The sequence below is a fragment of the Neovison vison genome, chromosome 3, assembly GCF_020171115.1.
Source record: "Neovison vison isolate M4711 chromosome 3, ASM_NN_V1, whole genome shotgun sequence".
Classification (NCBI taxonomy): Eukaryota; Metazoa; Chordata; class Mammalia; order Carnivora; family Mustelidae; genus Neogale; species Neogale vison.
The window spans coordinates 232,875,598-232,895,610 of NC_058093.1; the positions used below are offsets into that span (position 1 = coordinate 232,875,598).

At 42.0% G+C, this 20,013-nt stretch overlaps 1 protein-coding gene and 1 pseudogene across 2 annotated transcripts in view; one reads left to right on the forward strand and one right to left on the reverse strand.

The window, feature by feature from the left end:
* Positions 1-459: 459 nt before the first annotated feature.
* Positions 460-20,013, reverse strand: part of MAPKAPK5 (MAPK activated protein kinase 5) — a 36,906-nt gene continuing 17,352 nt past the window's right edge. The window contains exons 6-14 of one of the 2 annotated variants that reach the window (XM_044244262.1): positions 18,442-18,531; positions 17,597-17,692; positions 11,363-11,443; positions 8,102-8,289; positions 6,183-6,303; positions 2,742-2,872; positions 2,356-2,477; positions 1,260-1,364; positions 460-920 (exon numbers count right to left, since the gene is read on the reverse strand). In XM_044244262.1, coding sequence (XP_044100197.1) covers positions 826-920; positions 1,260-1,364; positions 2,356-2,477; positions 2,742-2,872; positions 6,183-6,303; positions 8,102-8,289; positions 11,363-11,443; positions 17,597-17,692; positions 18,442-18,531 — 1,029 coding nt within the window. In that variant the 3' untranslated portion in view covers positions 460-825. The remainder of the gene's footprint in view (positions 921-1,259; positions 1,365-2,355; positions 2,478-2,741; positions 2,873-6,182; positions 6,304-8,101; positions 8,290-11,362; positions 11,444-17,596; positions 17,693-18,441; positions 18,532-20,013) is intronic. The other variant, XM_044244263.1, reaches the window with a different exon arrangement.
* LOC122903426 lies at positions 11,452-12,279 on the forward strand (annotated as a pseudogene).

Here is a 20,013-nt window from a genome sequence, read left to right on the forward strand (position 1 = left end):
TCTTCTTAGGTGCTAACCCAATAGTTCAGTTTACATGGTATGTAACTTTCTCAGAAAAATCATCCAATAAAAAGAGCCAAGAGACCAGAGAAAAGGAAGAAAAAGCAACAGAGCTTGATGAGGCCCGTGAGGAAGGGGAGACGACTGAGCGGGATCTCAGATGAACAGAAGGAAGCTCTGGTTCTGCGTGAAAAGAATAAACTCAAAATCCCGTTAAGATTTAAGAAGTACACCGATACCTTTTGAAAGATATAATAAAAAAGAAATGTTACCACTTTTCTTGAAATAATGAGGGACAAGAAAAATGAGGACTCTGCTTCCTGCCTCTTCCATCATGGGAGTTGGTATCCTGTGGGTTCCAGCAGGCTGTCTACAGTATGAATCCATAAAAATTTTTTGGCACCAGAGGTAATCTACCAAGAGTGTAGAAAGCAAATACACAGGGCAAGTGAAACCAGATTCCATGGTACTTGATTCAGCTGTTTACTAAAAAGACAGGTCAGTATAGTCAGTCCTTTGTCTACCACCGGCAAATGGTTTTTGTACACTTTATTACAAATAAAATAATCTTGTTTGATGATACCACCTGTCATCTTACAAACATATGAGAAGCAGTCCTAGGGTAAGAGTATATCTCTAGGAACTGAACTTTTCTTAAAAACAAACAAATGAACTATACTATGAATAAGTCCTGTATCTAAATTTATACAGCGTCTTTAGATAATGTGGAAATGAAATTACGATTTATTAATTTACATAAAAATTACTTTATACATTAAAGAAGAATTTTTCAAATTGTTAAAATAACAAAGTCTGAAGCTGTCATTATTGGGATTCGTGGGACATGGTTTGCTCTTCTATCACTTGCTTCACAATTTCTGCCAGTTTTAGTCGATCTACTTTATCTGTGAATCCACGACCTGAAATGTAAAAAAGAAAAAAGTCAGTCTCCACATGTGTGGAGCTGAGATTCTTGACAGGGACCCAATAAGGTACCAATGTGGTATACGACAGGGGCTCTGCAGGGTTGAATCTGCAGCACACTGTTTATCTGAATTCTGTAAAACAAGTGAAAGGGCCAAACATCTAGATATGCCTATGCAGTTAATGTAGGACTAACCCCCATCCCACAATAGCCCTCTCACTCTCTAGTCTCACTTCACCTCAAAACAGCCCCAACTCAGCCCCCAAAGATCCTTGATGTTCTACACATAGTCACTTCTCTGCATCAATGAAGAAAAGAAGAAGGATTTTCCTACCATTCCAGCTGAAGCTTTGCAGAGTATCTCTTAGAAGTTTGCATTCCCGGTTATACTTCCAAGCCTCCTGCATTACTTCATTCAACTTTTCGTCTTCATTCTCTCCTATTGATAAAGATGAAGAAGTAGTTGTGTTTTCCAGTGGCATCATGGGATTTTAAGTGTCAGAGATGGAAGGACACTATCTACAACTTGTTGAGAAGTGATGACTAAAGGCGCAAACTTTAGACACTGTTGTTACTACCAGTCCCTACATTACATGTAGGCCACTTCTGGGCTTTGCATTCTTCTACTCTGACAGCCTCACACAAATCTTCTGATGTTCCCAGGGTCTTAGCACTAGGGTATGGGGAGTAGGCAGAATCAGACTCTGCTGCTGAGCAAAAACACATGGTTAATCTAAGAAACCAGGAGAAGAAGGGAGAACAAGGCTGAGTGGACCACCTTCTTTCTCCTAAGCTCTTTTCTTACTTTGGAAGCTATCTAAGTACACTATGTGAATTCTCTGAAAACCCAAGGAATTTAGTTAGTTTTCTGGGTGCCTACTTGAGGAATCTCATTCATCTGCCGAGAAGAGCCCATTATACCCCACTGAATGGAGAGACTACACTAAAAGAAAGCTCTCACTCAAAAGGAGACATGAGCAAGTCACAGCCTGGCCACGATACAAGTAGCAGCAAGGGGCACTTTTGAACTTCTGGGAGGCACTCTCTTTATATTCATGAGTTAATGACAGCCTAGCACTCTAAAGGCTCTAGAAATGTTTCCTGACCTTCACAAGCTGATCCAGACCCTGTCCACATTTTCTGTTCTTCATCTTCTGTCCTGTGCCCTCATTAATAAACCAAGAAAACACAAAACTGCATACTGCACCAGACACTGGTAATTAAACCTCAACTAGCAGTTTCACAGAAAACCAAAGGAGGGGCAGAACTTACCACCTTTCTGAGTTCCCACTGCCGTCTCTTTTTAGTGGACACGGAATAATTTATATACTTATTCTCTTAGAACACAAAGATGAGGAAGACAACCTCAAATTAACTGCTCCTTCTAGCATGCGCACCCACGTACGCGGAACATTCATAAATGGCGTGACCTTTACCAGCCTGGGGGAGAATACACTGAGCAATCACGTCTCGGAGCTTTTCCAAGGCAACGTTTGAATCCTCGGCTCCGTTCTCACGGTCGTGGATATAAACACCGTCCTTTGGCTTGGTGCTTTAAAAGTTTGGAAGAGAGGGAATAACAAGATGAAATGCCAAAAACCAACTCTCTAGGTTTGGTTAACTCTAAACATAAGGCAGCACATTTTTCAGATAAATAATTAACTACAGAGTGTCTCCAACTTCTGATGCTATTTAAAGGGCTTATCCTTTCCACCCTCATAAGAGGTAGCAAAAGGGCAAACCCCTGGCTGACCTTCCAGAACCCTGCACTCAGTCACACCAGCCATAAAGGAGAATCCACGGAATAATCAGTTACCCGAGTAATTTCCTCTTCCTCAGAATGGGGTTGTTCACAGAGTGAAGGGGTTTGAGGCTGACTTTCAGATCCTGGATTCTCATGTTGGCCAACTGTTCTGCGTGAGCCTGCTGGATTCCTGCAACCACCGCCTGAATGTAAACACTGTCATCAGTTTTCACGCTCACCTCAGGGCACCTAAAAAGCTAATCTAGGAAACTGTGAAGGAGAAGCTCTGAGAACTAAAAAGGCAATTTCACTGCTATGGTGGCAATATACACATTTTGATAAGCCAGAGCATTCTTCTCCATGGACTAGCAAGCCAAGGGAATACCAGGCAAACCAAGGGCCATACAACAGCTAGCCCTTCCTCCCACCACAGGGACATTAATGCAAGTTAAGAAACAGTAACAGACTCCTGTTCACAGTCATTGGCAAGAGCAAGTGTAAAGAGAGGCATTCATGTACCTCAGGGAAAGGGTGGTAAGCTGTGCCCAAGAAGCCTCCCACAGTGGTATTTACTCACTGCCCCCACAGTGTGGACAGTCACTTTAGCCCCGATGGCTCAGAACCCCAACCGCTTCATAAGATAAGCCAAGTAGATCCTCAGGAACTCATCTACAAGTCAGTCAATTAATTTACAATGAGAGATAACTGTCATGGAGTCTAGAACTTTTGAAGCCTGTGTCTTTATGACTAGTTCAGGCTCTTACTATGGGCATACCAATTAAGGAAGGTAAATAATCAGCAGAAAGCTTTCTAAGAACAAGATAATTCCACATTTATATTTTAAAAAAGGACAAACTGAGTAGATGTGTGTCTCCCCAGAAAAAGGTGAGGAAGGATACATTAAGCCAGAGATGACCTCATCTCTGAGGGATGAGATTGAGGCAGAGGAATGAAATTGAATTTATGCTTTTTAAAAAGATACACCTCTGTATTACTTTAATTTCAACAATAAAATTTGACAATTCTAAAAAGTAGTTAGTTCCCTCTTAAGCATGCAATTAGAGCAGGAAGAGTTTGAACTCATTTAAAGGAACTATATAGTAGCTGGCTCTGGCTATACTCTACTGGATCCTCATATCACCCTCATCAGCGATGGCCCAACTGGAGAGATGAGAATAGCTCAGGTTTGTGAGCTCAGGCTCCATCTCCTAGGCAGGCTTAGATGGACACTATTTAACATCTGCATACGTGGCCATTTTTCTACACTTCACATTTAGTTTTCTACACTTCAAGTCACATCATGACCCCAAAATTCTTTACAAATGGGAATATACTGTCACCTTGCAGATCCACCTTATAGGCCTAGGGGCCACTCTTGAAAGATTCTGCACATCCACATTTGGCTTCATTATATGCTAATTCTACAGTAACTCCAGAAAGCAATCTTATATCTTCAACTTCAAGATTTTGAGGAAAGCCACACTGTGACCCCCACGTGCTGACCTAAGCAATCCCTTAGGATTTTGGATTGATCAAACCAATTCTGGGCTATTAGGCTTATTTATTTATTTATTTACTTACTTACTTACTTACCTTACTTTTTTTTTTTTTTTATTTAATTTATTTGACAGACAGAGATCACAAGTAGGCAGAGAGGCAGGCAGAGAGAGAGGGGGAAGCAGGCTCCCTGCTGAGCAGACAGCCTGATGCTCGATCCCAGGACCCTAAGATCATGACCTGAGCTGAAGGCAGAGGCTTAACCCATTAAGCCACCCACGCGCCCTATGCCCTACTAGGCATATTTAAACCAGAAAGACAACTATACACAAATCAGAGATGGCACAGAACTCTCTTTCCAGTTCTTTCTTTCCCATACTACAGCAAAACTAAGGGAGGTCTTAGGATTCTTTTTTCCTGGGCATCTGGGTGGCTCAGTTGGTTAAGCGTCTGACTTTGGCTTAGATCACAATCTTAGGGTCCTAGGATTGAACCCCATGGCGGGCTCCCCACTCAGTGGGGAGTCTACTTGTCCTTCTCCCTCTCCCTCTGTCCCTCTCTGCCCCTTGGCTCCTGCTCTCTCTCTCAAATAAATAAATAAAATCTTTAGGAAAAAATAATTCTTTTTTCCTATCCCCTTACTCTTTCTCATACTTCAATCCCCTTCCCTTCTAAGTGGGTAAGACGTATGCCTGTTTCTCTGCCTTTACCTCTCAACCACACTATGGTCCCACACAACACATGTCATTCATCTATGTGTCCATCTAAGCAACATCTAAAACCTTAAAAGGGGCGCCTGGGTGGCTCAGTGGGTAAAGCCTCTGCCTTTGGCTCAGGTCATGATCCCAGGGTCCTGGGATCAAGCTCCACATCCCGCTCTCTGCTCAGCAGAGAGCCTGCTTCTTCCTCTCTCTCTGCCTACTTGTGATCTCTGTCATATAAATAAATAAAATCTTTAATAAATAAATAAATAAATAAAGTCAAGAGACTTCCCTTGACTTAAATGAGCCTCGACCCTGATTTCCCTCTATTTGTCAATGAGATCACTAGATATGATACCCATTATCCCCTATTATCTAGTAAGTCACCCCAAATTGTAGAAATTTGTCTTCAAAAATACTGAGCCTATTTCCTTGTCTCTACTTCTCTGCTCCCAGAGCTGTCTGATGCTTGCCGACTGCTACAGAAGTCTTGGGTTGGCAAGTCTGCAAGTCTGGCTGACCATCCCTAAATACCTTCCCTGTGGCAAATCTCTTCCCCAAAACTGACAGTGGCCTCTCAGTTATGTGCTACTAAGACTTAAGTCCCTCTGTGTACTTTCAAAGCCTGGCCCTGCCACATAGATTTCACTGACTTCCCATTAATGAAGCCAGGTGGTTTGCCCCACAGATGCACTTCGGTCTGTACTTGTTTGCTTCTTCCAGAGCTTACTGTGGCTCCACGTGCTCCTGTGGCTCATCTGGCCACGTATGTTCTCTACTCAAATCTTTAAAGGCAGCTCATGCCTAAACTAATGTGAATAGGTTAAAAACTGCCATGCAGTAATTAATAAATATGAGGGGTTTTGCCTTCTCTTTAGGAACCCTTCCCTAATTACAGCCCTTCAAAGATACTCTCTTCTTCTGAATTCCCAGAGCATTTGTAGAAAATGTAGCATGCAAACCTCTGATATCTGAAATGTTCCCTCCTTATTTCACATAAATTGGTCTTTCTAGTCTTGTTTAAGCCCCTTGGGGGAAAGGAGGTTGTCTCATAGTACTCTGTGCCCCCACCAACCCCAAAGCACAAATATGGAGGATTTGAGTTTTCACTTAGTGTATATTTACCGGGCCTTGATCTGGTCTTTTATGCAAAGAAGGTTTTATTTCAGATCCTGATTTTCAGGAAAGCAGGGATGTCTCTCTGGGAAAGACTGAGTTCTCTGCATTGCTCTGCCTTTGACCCCGCCCTGAGCCTTGTCCCAGCATTCCTTCTCAACACAGCCTTTTTGGTGAACAAAGTAAGCACATTCGAAACCTTATCCATCATCAGTTGAGCAGACGGTAGCACATTATCCAAGGCCTCGGTCGAGTTGAGCCACGGGTGGTCCAATACTCCCTCAATGGTGAGTCTTTCCTCTGGTTTGACCTTCAAGAGCCTGTGGAGAAAAGGCCAACAGAGTTGCTTTCAGAAGGCTAGGAAGTTCCTGGGTCTGGTTCTAACCAGTTCCAACTTTTGCCTTTCTACCAACTCCTACAAGCTTAGGGTTTCCATCTGTTGGCAGGGGTGGGGATCTAGTACCTGACCCCTAGTGGTGAAGACACTGTGTCCTTTGGTAAGTCCTTTCTACACTAGGCAGAGTGAGATAAAAATTGTAGGATAAGCTTAATCCAGTGATACTGCAGACTGAGTTCTAGGTTTAATAAGCCTACATACAGCTTATAGTTCCTGAGACTTGAATCTCCCACATCTATGTTTTTAGGACAGTGGGTTCCAGTTTCCTAAAGGGACTCAAAGTGCTCTTTTGGCTAACAGTGGCTACAAAATTAGTTGAGGGGTCATGTGGTTGTGAAAGTCCAGATTGCTACTTGTGATAAAACTGTTAGATGTCACCAAATGGCAGGACGTGGACACTTTATTCCAGAAATATTCAAAAGCCAAAAATCTAAAGTCTCTGATAAGGGGATGGCATTTCCTTCTAAGCTGAATGTATTGCTCTATACCATCTGCTTTTTGATCCTACTTCTTCACATCTTGTCCATTCATGCTGATGCAATTCTTGGCCCACCTCAGCATGTTCCCTGGGCTTTTTAGCCCCTCCTTCCAACTACACATCCTCACACAGTAAATGTCAGTCAGGACAACATGCATACTTGCTCTTTCAGGTTCTCTGCAACCTTCTAGATCATTCTGAACAAAGAGCTTCAGATTCTGAAGAAACAATTATTTAGAAAAGAATCCCAAAGCTGAAAGAAGATAATACTGCTCTAAATACAGGAAATATATTCTATAGAACTGACAAAGTACCACTTAGAGGATATTGATGTTTTGGTTAAGTAGCTGAGAATACAGTGTGGAAATTGCATGGGAAGACAAGTGATGCTTTAAACATTGCTCCACCATCCTAAAACTTTTCCTTGTATATTTTAGAAACTAGTCTGTCTTTATATACACAGATTTTCAACCAATAGGACAAGCTCTCTACTGAAAGGGAGTCATCTCCATAGAGAAATGGTTATACTATCAGGAGAAACCTCCCAGGCATTCCCCCTTTAATGCTTTTCTTTATCGTATTTCAAATGAAGAAAATGAAACCAAAAGAGGAAAAATTACTCAGTGAACACCCAGCAGTAGGAATACAAGAAGAATACCAAATCCCAGGCGGCTGAGCCTCCCACACAGGTGGGCAGGAAAAGAAAATATACATCAAATTTAGGCCTTACTTCTTACCTAGTCCTTCAGCTACAAAAGTACTCTGTCAACTCTCCCTTAACCACTCACTAGCACTGAATCTTCTAAATTTATCTTAGCAGTGGGGAGGCTAGAGGCCCACACAATCAGCCACCTCCTCCCCACAGCAGCTAAGGAATGAAAAGACAAAATGTCATTGTCATCTTAGCCCGAGTTCAGTTCCTGACGCCATGTCTGTTCCACATAATTGGCTACCATTCAGGAAGGGCACACCATGGAGCTTACCCTTTAAGATCCTAAATTAATGCTCCAAGGGATCTGGACTCACAGCCTGGGAACAAATTCTAAGAATGCAACAAGAGGGAGCAAAGCTCCCATTTTCACCAAGGTGTGGACATGAAGAGCTCTCATCTCAGGCTCCAGGGGTAAGATTTCTATGATGCACCAAGGGGAAGGAGCATGCCTGGGAAACCAATGACTTTTCCCTTGCCATCCACCACTTTGAGGCCTCCTTGGCCTCCCTACCCCACAGCCTGGGTACTCACTTCCTCACAACATCTTTGGCCATCTCTGAAATCTGGCTCCACTCTTCTTCTGGGAACTCAAAACTGCCTGTCATGATCTTTCTCCGCATATCCTTTGGGATAGTCCGGCTGTGGTGTTTGGAGTAAAAAGGAGGGTATCCGCACAACATCACGTAGATAATCACCCCTAGGGACCACAAGTCACAGCTCTGAAAAGAAAATTAAAATAGTCACTTACAGCAGAGGCACAGCCCCAAAATAAAGGACCAGCCCAGAAACAGCCCCTTACACAGGCTGCTATCTCCAAAAATCAATTAACAAAGAATAGAAAAGTTTCAAGTCTTAAGGGAACCAACCTTTCTCTCTACCATAGATACTCTAACACATGTTTTTGCCTAATACTAATGGATATTTGTAGATGACGCAACCCATGCTACAGAATATAATTACAAAATTATAGAGGTGAGGTGCCTGGGTGGCTCAGCTGGTTAAGTGTCTGCCTTCGGTCAGGTCATGATCCCAGGGTCCTGCTCAGCAGCGAGTCTGCTTATCTCTCTGCGCCCTCACCCTGCTCATCCTCTCTCTCAAGTAAATAAATGAAATCTTAAAAAATTATAAAGGTGAAAGGAATCTTAAAGATAGTTCAAACTGAGGCAACTGGGTGGCTCAGTCAATTAAGAATCTGTCTTTGCTTCTGGTTATGATCCCAGAGTCCTGGGATTGAGACCCTCATCAGGCTTCTTGCTCAGTGGAGAGCCTGCTTCTCCCTTTCCCTCTCCCTGTCGCTCTACTTACTTATGCTCGCTCGCCCTCTAATAAATAAATAAATAAAATCTTTAAAAAAATAGTTCAAATCCCTTACTTTCCACATGAAGAAACTGATACTACTTTTTTTTAAAATTAAGATTGATATAGTTATTTAATTTCTAAAAATTTAATTACATCCGATTACATATTTGTTAAAAAATTATTTGCAAATGTAGCATTCAGTTTTCATTTAGTTGCCAATATAAAGAGGACTATTCTTTTTTTTTTTTTTAAGATTTTATTTATTTATTTGACAGAGAGAGATCACAAGTAGGCAGAGAGGCAGGCAGAGAGAGAGAGAGGCAGAAGCAGGCTCCCTGCTGAGCAGAGAGCCCGACGCGGGACTCGATCCCAGGACCCTGAGATCATGACCTGAGCCGAAGGCAGCGGCTTAACCCACTGAGCCACCCAGGCGCCCTTTTTTTTTTTTTTAAAGATTTTATTTATTCACTTGACAGAGAGAGACCACAGTAGACAGAGAGGCAGGCAGAGAGAGAGAGAGGGAAGCAGGCTCCCCGCTGAGCAGAGAGCCCGATGCGGGACTCGATCCCAGGACCCTGAGATCATGACCCGAGCCGAAGGCAGCGGCTTAACCCACTGAGCCACCCAGGCGCCCCAAAGAGGACTATTCTTAACTAACATATATACACATTCGAAAGTAATATGAGCTGTTTATTATTCCAACATGCTACTCATCTGCAGTGTGTAATTTTTATGAATGCCATGCTAATTCATGAGCACCATTAGGCTCACAAAATGGAACAGGAAAAGAAGACAAAAATACTACTGGAAAATAATATATAACATAAGAATCCATTGCATGCATGCTGAGCAAATTTTAGCAAGTAAATTAAATCATCTAAGTGCTTCTACCACTCACTTCCTGCACACATCAAGAAGCAGGAAGCAGGGGCACCTGGGTGGCTCAATGGGTTAAGCCTCTGCCTTCGGCTCAGGTCATGATCTCAGGGTCCTGGGATCGAGCCTTGCATCGGGCTCTCTGCTCAGCAGGGAGCCTGCTTTCCTCCTCTCTTTCTGCCTGCCTCTCTACTTGTGATCTCTGTCTGTCAAATAAATAAAATCTTTAAAAAAAAAAGCAGGAAGCAGTTTCTGACTCTGATGCCGTAATCAGCACAGCCCTCAAACCTTCACTACATAAGGGTAGAGCTGACTATGGTTTTGGGTTTGCAGGGCAAGAAGGTGTGGAGCAGTGATTTCTTGGAAACTGACCAGAGTTACTGATGAAAGTAGATGTTTAGGGTTTTTGGTCACACTGTCCCAGTGACAGGGTGGAGCACAGGGCCCTGAGTGGCAGAGGAGCCTGTGTGTTCTTTCTTATATATGCTTGTGTGTATATGTGTGCACACACTATAGGAATATGTGGAGCCCTCTAAGTGTGGGACCCAAGAAGAGCCGATCTACTGCTTTTTACCACCCTCAGGTCCCTCTCTGTCACCTGTAATCAGCCACGAGTCCCCAAGAAGCATCTACTCAGCGACTCCAGGACCTGCTTTTAAGAGGCCCTAATCCTCTTGTGTTTTAGAACAGAGATACTTGATGTATAGGCTACAGACTGAGAACTGTAGGACCAGGAACATTTGCTGTGTGCTGTAGACACTGTTCTAAGTTGGCTATTTTATGGGAAGAATGGTACCATAAATGGCCATGGAATGTCCTCAGAAATGGCGTCCACCTCAAAAAACAAAACAAAACAAACAAACAAACAAAAACAAGATAACCATGTCTTTAGATGTGGTCAGTGAACTGCAACTATCCAGATAACCTACAGGTGATCATTGCCCTTGGTTCCTGCTGCAAAACCTCAACTGTTAAGAACCTTATTTCCGGGCGCCTGGGTGGCTCAGTGGGTTAAGCCACTGCCTTTGGCTCGGGTCATGATCTCAGGGTCCTGGGATCGAGTCCTGCATCGGGCTCTCTGCTCAGCGGGGAGCCTGCTTCCTCCTCTCTCTCTCTGCCTGCCTCTCTGTCTACTTGTAATCTTTCTCTGTCAAATAAATTAATAAAATCTTTAAAAAAAAAAAAGAACCTTATTTCCTACTTCATCAGACAAAAAACCTGAATTCCAAGGAATTTTCTGAATGGATGGCTGCTGTCGGCCTTTTGGGCAAGAATATTAAGGGATAAGAATTCCCTTAGAATTCCAAAGAATTGGGGTGCCTGGTTGGCTCAGTGGGTTGGGCCTCTGCCTTCGGCTCGGGTCATGATCTCAGGGTCCCGGGATCGAGTCCCGCATCGGGGTCTCTGCTCGGCGGGAGTCTGTTTCCCCCCCTCTCTCTCTGTGGACCTCTCTGCCTACTTGTGATCTCTGTCTCTCTGTCAGATAAATAAATAAAATATTTAAATTAAAAAAAAATAATAATAATTCCAAAGAATTCATTCTCAGAGAACCACAAACACTTCATAGGAGAAGAGGGGCTATACCTGAAGGGCGCAGGAAAGTATCTCCTCCCTTACCTTGTTGTAAGTGTAGGGTGTTGGCGAGGTAGGTATGATGCCAGATTTCTCCTTCTGGTGCCTTCTCTGTGCCTCCAGTACCTGTCAGAGTCAGACAAAAGGGGACAATTTACTGAAGACCACGTCAATGACCCATAACTTGAGAAAGAATGTTGAAAAAGAATGCTGAAAGAGAGAAGAAACTGGCAATTTTGACAATTAAAAAAAAAAAAAAAAAAAAGACCCTCCAGAAAATACAAACTTTCAAAAACCTCTTAAAACCAGCAATTTATCAGTTTTTGCTCAGGTCAAGGACATGAAGATCAAGTCCTTGGAAGAGATTTAACTCTTCTTCCTGCCCATCAAGGCATCCAAGGTCATGGACTTTTTCCTGAAGATAAAGACATCCCTTACGCCTGTATAAAAGCAGACCAGTGCTGGCCAGTGGATCAGGTTCAAGGTACTTATTGCCATCAAGGACTATAACAGTCACATTGTTCTGGGTAATAAGTTTTCAAGAGGGGACCACTGCCATTCATGGGGCCATGATCCTGGCCAAGTTCTCCATTGTCCTCTGACTGAGAACCCTAGGGGAACAATACTGGTGTACCCCACAGACTCCTTGCAACTGCAAGGATGCTGCAACTCTGCACTGGTCTGCTTCCTCCTCGCACCCAGACCCATGCTATGGTCTTAGCCCCATGCCCACAAAGCTGCTGATGGCAGATGTAGACAACTGCCACATCTCAGCCAGGGGCTGCAATGTCACCTGGGGCAATTTTGCCATCTCCAAGACCTACAGCTGCCTTACCCCAACACTCTGGAAAGAGACTGTGTTCACCAAGTCTCCCTGTCAGGAATTCACTGACCATCTTGTAAAGACCCACATCAGAGTCTCCATGCGGAGGACCCAGGCTCCAGCTATGGCCACCACATAGTGTTTTTATACAAGAAGAGTAAAGCGAATTAATTAAACCTGAAAAAGAAAATACCATTTATAATAGGACCATAGAATAAATCTAACAAAGATGGGAAACACCTGTACACTGAAAACCACACAAATATTGCTGAGAAAAAGTACAGGCAAAAATGGAGAAATACAGCTTGCCCATGGGCTAGAAGGCTCAGTATTGTCCAGATGTCAGTGTCCCCATATTGAACCATAAGTCTAAAACAACCCCAGTCAAAATCCCAACAGACTCCTTTGTAGAAATTAACAGCTGATTACAAAGTTTTAAGGGGGTGCCTGAGCGGCTCAGTTGGTTAAGCATCTGCCTTCAGCTAAGGTCATGATCTCAGGGTCCTGGGATTGAGCCCCATATCAGGCTTGCTGCTCAGCACGAAGCCTGCTTCTCCCTCTCCTCCCTCCCTGTATTCTCTGTCACTCTCTGTCTCTCTCTCTAATAATTAAAATCTTAAAAAAAAAAAAAAGTCTATACAGAAATGCAAAGAAATTAGAATAGCCAAAACAACTATGAAAAAGAACTAAGTTAAAAGGCTAACTCTACCTTATCTCAATAGTTATTATAAAGTCACAGTAATCAAGACAGTACAGTACTGGTGTAAAGACAGACAAAGAGATCACTAGAACAGAACAGAAAATCCAAAATTAACACACATTTATTGATCTTTGACAAGACTCAAAAGCAATGCAATGGAGAAAAGACAGCCTTTTCAACAAACGGTACTGGAACTGGATATCCGAATGCTAAAAAAAAGAACTTAGATCCATACTCATATATTATATAAAAATTAAATCAGTGGGGCACGTGGGTGGCTCAGTGGGTTAGGCCTCTGCCTTCGGCTCGGGTCATGAACCCAGTGTCCTGGCACTGGGCTCTGTGCTCAGCGGGGGGCCTGCTTCCTCCTCTCTCTCTGCCTGCCTTTCTGCCTACTTGTGATCTCTCTGTCTCTGTGTCAAATAAATAAATAAATAAAATCTCTTTTAAAAATTAAATAAAAATGGATCATGCATATACATGTAAAACATAAATCTATAACACTCGTAGGAGGAAATCTTGGTGATCTTGGGTGAGACAAAGATTTTTTACATAGGAAACCAAAAGCTGAGTCCATAAAATATTTTTATAAATTGATAAATTGGGGGCACCTGGGTGGCTCAGTGGGTTAAGCCTCTGCCTTCAGCTCAGGTCATGATCCAAGGATCCTAGGATCGAGCCTGCTCGGCAGGGAGCCTGCTTCCCCCTCTCTCTCTGTCTGCCTTTCTGCCTACTTGTGATCTCTGTCTGTTAAATAAATAAATAAAATCTTTAAAAAAAAATTGATAAATTGTGGGGTGCTGGGGTGGCTCAGTCAGTTAAGCGTCTGCCTTTAGCTCGGGCCATGATTCCTGTGATCGAGTCCCTCATCAGGCTCCTTGCTCAGTGGGGAGGGAGCTGCCTTTCCCTCTGCCTGCTGCTCCCCCTGCTCACGCTTGCTCTCTCTCTCTCTCTCTCTGACAAATAAATAAATAAAATCTTTAAAAATAAAAAATCTTTTAAAAAATCAACTAATTCATCATATTAACAAAATAAAGAAGAAAAATATATTATCAGCCCAACAGATGCAGAAAAAGCACTGGACAGAATTTAACACATTCCCTTTCAGTAAACTAGAAATAGACAGAAACTTCCTCAGCCCAAAAAAGGGCATCTACAAAAATGTAACAGTTAATATGGTTAATGGTAAAAGATTGAGCATTTTTTTCTAAGATCAGGAATGAGGCAAGGATGTCTGCTCTAATCCCGTATATTCATCTAGTGGTCCCAGCCAGTACATAAGACAAGGAAAAGAAATAAAAGGCAAACATACTGGAAGGAGCAAAGTAAAACTGTCATTATTCACATACAACATGACTTTATATACATAGAAAATTTTAACAAATATACAAAAATATCTATAATTGATAAGTGAATTTATCAAGATAAAAGGAACCAAAAGTCATTTGTACTTCTATAAACAATCAACAACTGGAAAATGAAATCATTAAAAATATAATTTCCAACAGCATCCAATAATATGAAATATAGGAATAAACTTAAGAAAGTATGTATAAAACCTATACACTAAGATATATAAACATTTCTGAAAAAAATTAAAGACCTAATAGAGAGATCTACCATGTTCACTGATTGAAAGCCTTAATAATGTTAAGACGTCATCTCTCTCCAAATTCATCAGCAGATTAAATACAATTCAAATCACAATCCCAAGAGAATTTTTCTGTTATCGAGAAGTGAATTCTAAAATTTATAGAAAAGTACAAAGGGTTCAGAATAATCAAAACAATTTTGAAAAAGAAAAAAATTGAAGGACTTCTTACACTATCTGATATCTAAGGTCAAGACTTGATAGAAAGCTACCATAATCCCACATGATACAGCTGTAAGGATAGGCCAATAAGCAGAATAGAATAGACTAATGCCTATATAGTCAATTGATTTTTTTTTTTAAGATTTTTATTTATTGGGGGGGTGCCTGGGTGGCTCAGTGGGTTCAGCCTCTGTCTTCAGCTCAGGTCATGATATCAGGGTCCTGGGATCGGGCCCCACATCAGGCTTTCTGCTCAGCACAGAGCCTGCTTCCCCCTCTCTCTGCCTACTTGTGATCGTTCTCTCTGTGTCATATAAGTAAAATCTTAAAAAAAAAAAAAAAAAAAAAGATTTTTATTTATTGGGATGCCTGGGTGGCTCAGTTGGTTAACTGTCTGTCTTTGGCTTAGGTCATGATCCTGGGGTCCTGGGATGGAGTCCCACATCAGACTCTGCTCAACAGGGAACCTGCTTCTCCATCTCCCTCTGCCTGCCACTCCCCCTGCTTATACTCTCTTTCTGACAAATAAATAAATAAAATCTTAAAAAAAAAAAAGTATTTATTTATTTGAGGTGGGGAGGGGCAGAAGGAGAGGGAGAGAGAGAGTCTCAAGCAGACTCCACATGGAGTCTGATATGAGGCTCGATCCCATAACCCTGAGATCATGACCTAAGCCAAAATCAAGAGTGGGATGCTTAACTGACTGAGCCACCCAGATGCCCCTGTTCAACTGGTTTCTGACAAAACTTCAGGATAATTCAGTTCAACAAAACTGTAAGGTAATTCAATGATACAACGTTATTCTTTTCAACAAATGATGTGGAAAATTGACATCCATAAGTAAAAGAAATCTTGACCCTTATTTTATACGCACACACACACACACACACCACCCCTCAAATGAATTACAGTCCAAAAGGTAAAGGCTAAAACTATAGGGGTACCTGGGTGGCTCAACTGGTTAAGCAGGTTAAGCATCCTGATCTCAACTCTGGGTCATGAGTTCAAGCCCTATGTTGGGCTCTGTGCCCGGCATGGACCTACTTATAAAAGGGTTGTGGGGGGAGGCACCTGGGTGGCTCAGTTGTTTAAATATCCAACTCTTGATTTTGCTCAGGTCATAGTCTCAAGGTCATGGGATCAACCTCTAACTCGGACTCCATGTTCAGTAGGGAGTCTGCTTCTCTGCCTCTCCCCCTGCTTACTCACATTCTCTCTAAAATAAATAAATAGGGGCACCTGGGTGGCTCAGTGGGTTAAACCGCTGCCTTTAGCTCAGGTCATGATCTCAGGGTTCTGGGATCAAGCCCTATATCAGGCTCCTTGTCAGCAGGAAGCCTGCTTCCCCCTCTCTCTCTGCCTGCCTCTCTGCCTACTTGTGATCTCTCTCTCTCTCTCTGTCAAATAAATAAATAAAACCTTTTAAAAAATAAGTAAAATAAATAAATCTAATTTTTAAAATAAGCGAAAACAATAACCTTTAATAAGAAGCCATGAGAAAAATCTTCATGTACATGGGTATGGAAAGACCTCTTAAGAACAAAATCACCAACCATTTAAAAAAAAAAAAATGGGTGAGGGGTGCCTGGGTGGCTCAGTTGGTTAAGTGTCCAACTCTTGTTTTCAGCTCAGGTCATGATTTCAGGGTTGTGAGATCAAGCCCTATGTCAGGCTCCATGCTGGACACGGAGCCTGCTTGGGATTCTCCCTCTCCCTCTCATCCTCTCCTCTTTCCCTCTCTCTCTCTCCCCGTCCCTCTCAAAAAAAAAAAAAAGGATGAATTGGATTTGATCAAAATAAAAAAACAGGGTACCTGGCTGCCTCTGTCAGTGGAGCATGAGACTCTTGGTCTCCGATTGCGAGTTCAAGCCCTATGCTGGGGGTGGAGATTACTTAAATAAATAAACTTTAACAAAAATCTAAAAATTTTAAAATAAAAAAACTGCTGCTATTCTGCAAAGCAATCCACAGTCTGAGAGAAATATTCATAATATGTATGTGGTGAGCAGAATAATGGCTTCCTAAAGATGTCCATGTTCTAATCCCTGGAATCTATGAATATATTACCCTACACAGCAAAAGGGACTTTGCAGATTTTATTAAATGGAGGCTCTTGAGATGGGGAAATATCCTGGATTATCTGGGTGCATCTAATGTAAATACAGTTATGAAAGGGAAGCAAGAGGGTAAGAGTCAGAGAGACCAGGAGATGCTATATAACTGTCTTTGAAAATGGAGAAAGATGGGACACCTGTGTGGCCGTCAGTGTGGCCGTCAGTTAAGCATCTGTCTTTGGCTCTCGCTCCCCATCCCTCTCAAAAAAAAAAGATGAATTGGATTTGATCAAAATCCAATTTTGATTTGCCGCTCTGCCTGCCGGGATTGAGTCCCGCATTGGGCTCTCTGCTCAGCATGGAACCTGCTTTCCCCTCTCTCTCTGCCTGCCTCTGCCTGCTTGTGATCTCTGTCTCTCTGTCGAATAAATAAATAAAATCTCTAAAAACAAAAAAAAAAAACAAAATATAATAGGTACATGAGTTCCATTCATAAGAATTTCTACAACAGGCAAAACTAACCCATAAGGACAGAAAGCAGATCAATGGTCACCTGGGGCAGACTGACTACAAAGATACATAAGAGCTCCTGACATGATGGAAATGTTTCGTACCTTGATCATGGTGGTGAACATGCAAGAGTATCTATTTGTCAAAGTCATCAAACTACACTTAAAGTAGGAGTATTTTATTGTACACAAATTTTACCTTGTTTTTAAAAGAAGCTGATTTTAAAATAAATGCCTGCACCTAATTAAGCAGACTGTTGGTTTCTGAAACTAAGCCCTCCCCTTCCCATTGGTAATACATGCCCGCTTGTGCTGTCAAAGAGGGCATGCCTACACCCAGCCCAGTGATATAAGCTGTGGCAGAAAGAGCAAATGCTTACCTGAGGTGCAACATAATAAGGGGTGAATTGGGGTGTCATCAAGTCACCTTGGTCAATTTTGGCAAATCCAAAGTCACACAACTTCACTGGGGCATCCTGAAATAAAATAAATGGGAGTCATTTCTCCAGAGTCCTCAGTAAACACTAGCAGAAAATCCAGGTGGAAGACAGGTTACCTTGAGCTCTCTTTCACGAGTTTCTGGCTGACACTCAAGCCTATGAATAGCATGTCCTCATATCTGAAGAAATGATTCATACTGAGGAATTTTTCTTACTATCACAGAGGTAAAGAATTTCTCCCCGCTCACAGCTGGCCTTGTTTCATGACTGGTATACGCAGTACTAAAATCAAGATCTTAGCCAACTGTCCCCTGACTCTATCTACTGGCCCATCGTCTCCCATCCAGGGTGCGATTTCACTTTTAGCATCAGCTTCAAGACTCCCAGAGCAACTTATTTGTTGGAACATGATACACGGGGCAGGGGGTGAGACTGGAGAGAAAAAAACACCTTATCAGCATTAACAAATACAACTGTTACATTTCAAGGTAATATTTAACATCTTACAGACTCCTGCCCCTCTCCAAAGCACCTGCAAATCATATCTAAAACCTAAAGTCTTACAAATGCACATCAGTACCATCCAACATCAATGCCAGGGGTATAGCAGAATGTCTCTGAGCCTCTAGCAAGGAAATGAGTGGGCAAAATAAGCTGCTAGAAGCACTTTGGCTTCAAGCCTCTTCACCATGGATTCAGAGAACTCTGAATCTACACCTACCCACCCATTCCCAAACTGTGTTGAGAGTGGCAACGCTAAAATGCAGAAAAATAAGTCATCTCACCAACGAGTTATCCTTGAAGAGCAGATTTTCAGGCTTGAGGTCTCTGTGAGCAATGTTTAACAAGTGACAGTGCCGTAGAGCCAAAGCTATCTGGAAAAGGACATAATGGAGCAACCATATCTTAGAAAAATAGCTCTTTAATACCCCTGGCTTAGAGAACTCGGATATTTAAAAAAAAAAAAAAAATCCTTAATTAAGTCCATTCAGACTGTGGTTGGTTTTCAATTTTACAGCAGAAATTAAGTAAAACTTTGGGTACCAAGAAACAGAAATGAATTCAGCTTAGTTTAGCTGCAACCTGTATTTCATTAAACAAAATAAGTAAATAAATAAAACAGTAAAACACTTCTTTGTCCAAGTAAACTGATGCTTAAATCCTGTACAAAATGGGAATTCTACTCCTCTGAGATGCAACCAGCACAGCAGAGTAAACTCTGTGCCGGGCAGTCTTCAGCAGGCCTGGGCTCCCCCAGTGAGGCAGCGGGCACTAACTCCTGGCTCCGGAGAGAACCACACTGTCCAGGGGGCTCAACTCCAGGCTCTGCCTTCAAGAAAAATGGAAAGCCACTAACTGCATATTTTCCCACCTGATGGTCCAGTTTGCTCATCTCATTTGCTGAAATGAAATGTCACCTGTTTAGGTGGGTTGGAAGGGTTTTTGTTTTATACGAGATTCTCAGAGTACATCCTAATACTTGAAACTTTGAAAAATACAAGATGGAACTGTTAAAATTAAATAGAACAAATTCTACCTGTTCTTCAACTCTCAGTATGGAACTGTCTTGGCATTCCAAATATCAGCTCCTTCCTACCAGAAAGGAGTTGTCAAAAAATGCCTGAGGCTCCTGCGCACTGCCAGGGCTCACAGCCAGTGGGCTACCCGAAGGACAAGTCCTCCACTAACACCACAAGGGGCTCCTGCCCACTTAGCAGACTTTAATAGGAATTCTTGCTTTAAGGGAGAGAAAAATGCTTGAGGCTCATGGAAAATTTGAAAGAATTTTGTATTTAGAACAAATTGAGCTCTGATTTCTTCTTTTTGCCTTGCTTGCTTAGCCTGAAGATAACCCTTGTGCAGTTAGCTTTTCGCCTCCTCAAGAGGTTATTTCCAGTTAGATTCCTAGTACCATTTGTGACATAAATCATTTTTCTAGCAATAAAATGTGATGTCAAAATAGAAAGACTATAATCAGGAATAACCCAGAATTACAAAGACCTTAGAATTCTATTAAAATCTGATAAGGTAACTCATAAGCAAAAAAAAATCTTGTATACAGTTGTCCCAGAAGATATTTTTATCCCAATCTTTCAGGTGTTATCAGTAGCAATTTATCTCAACAGTGCTTGGACACTATGTACTCAAAGATATCTACAGTCTACACAGGAATTAAAAGATTACCTTCCTTTCAGAGTTTATTTAAGTTTTTTAATAGGCAAGCAATTGACAACCACTTAATAATATAGTCCCCCCCCAACCAAAGCATATAAGGGGTCACATTTCTCCTGTCAAAGCATCTTTTCTGATTACATAACAAAGCAGGCAATGAGAGATCAAATAGAGCTTTTCTTCAA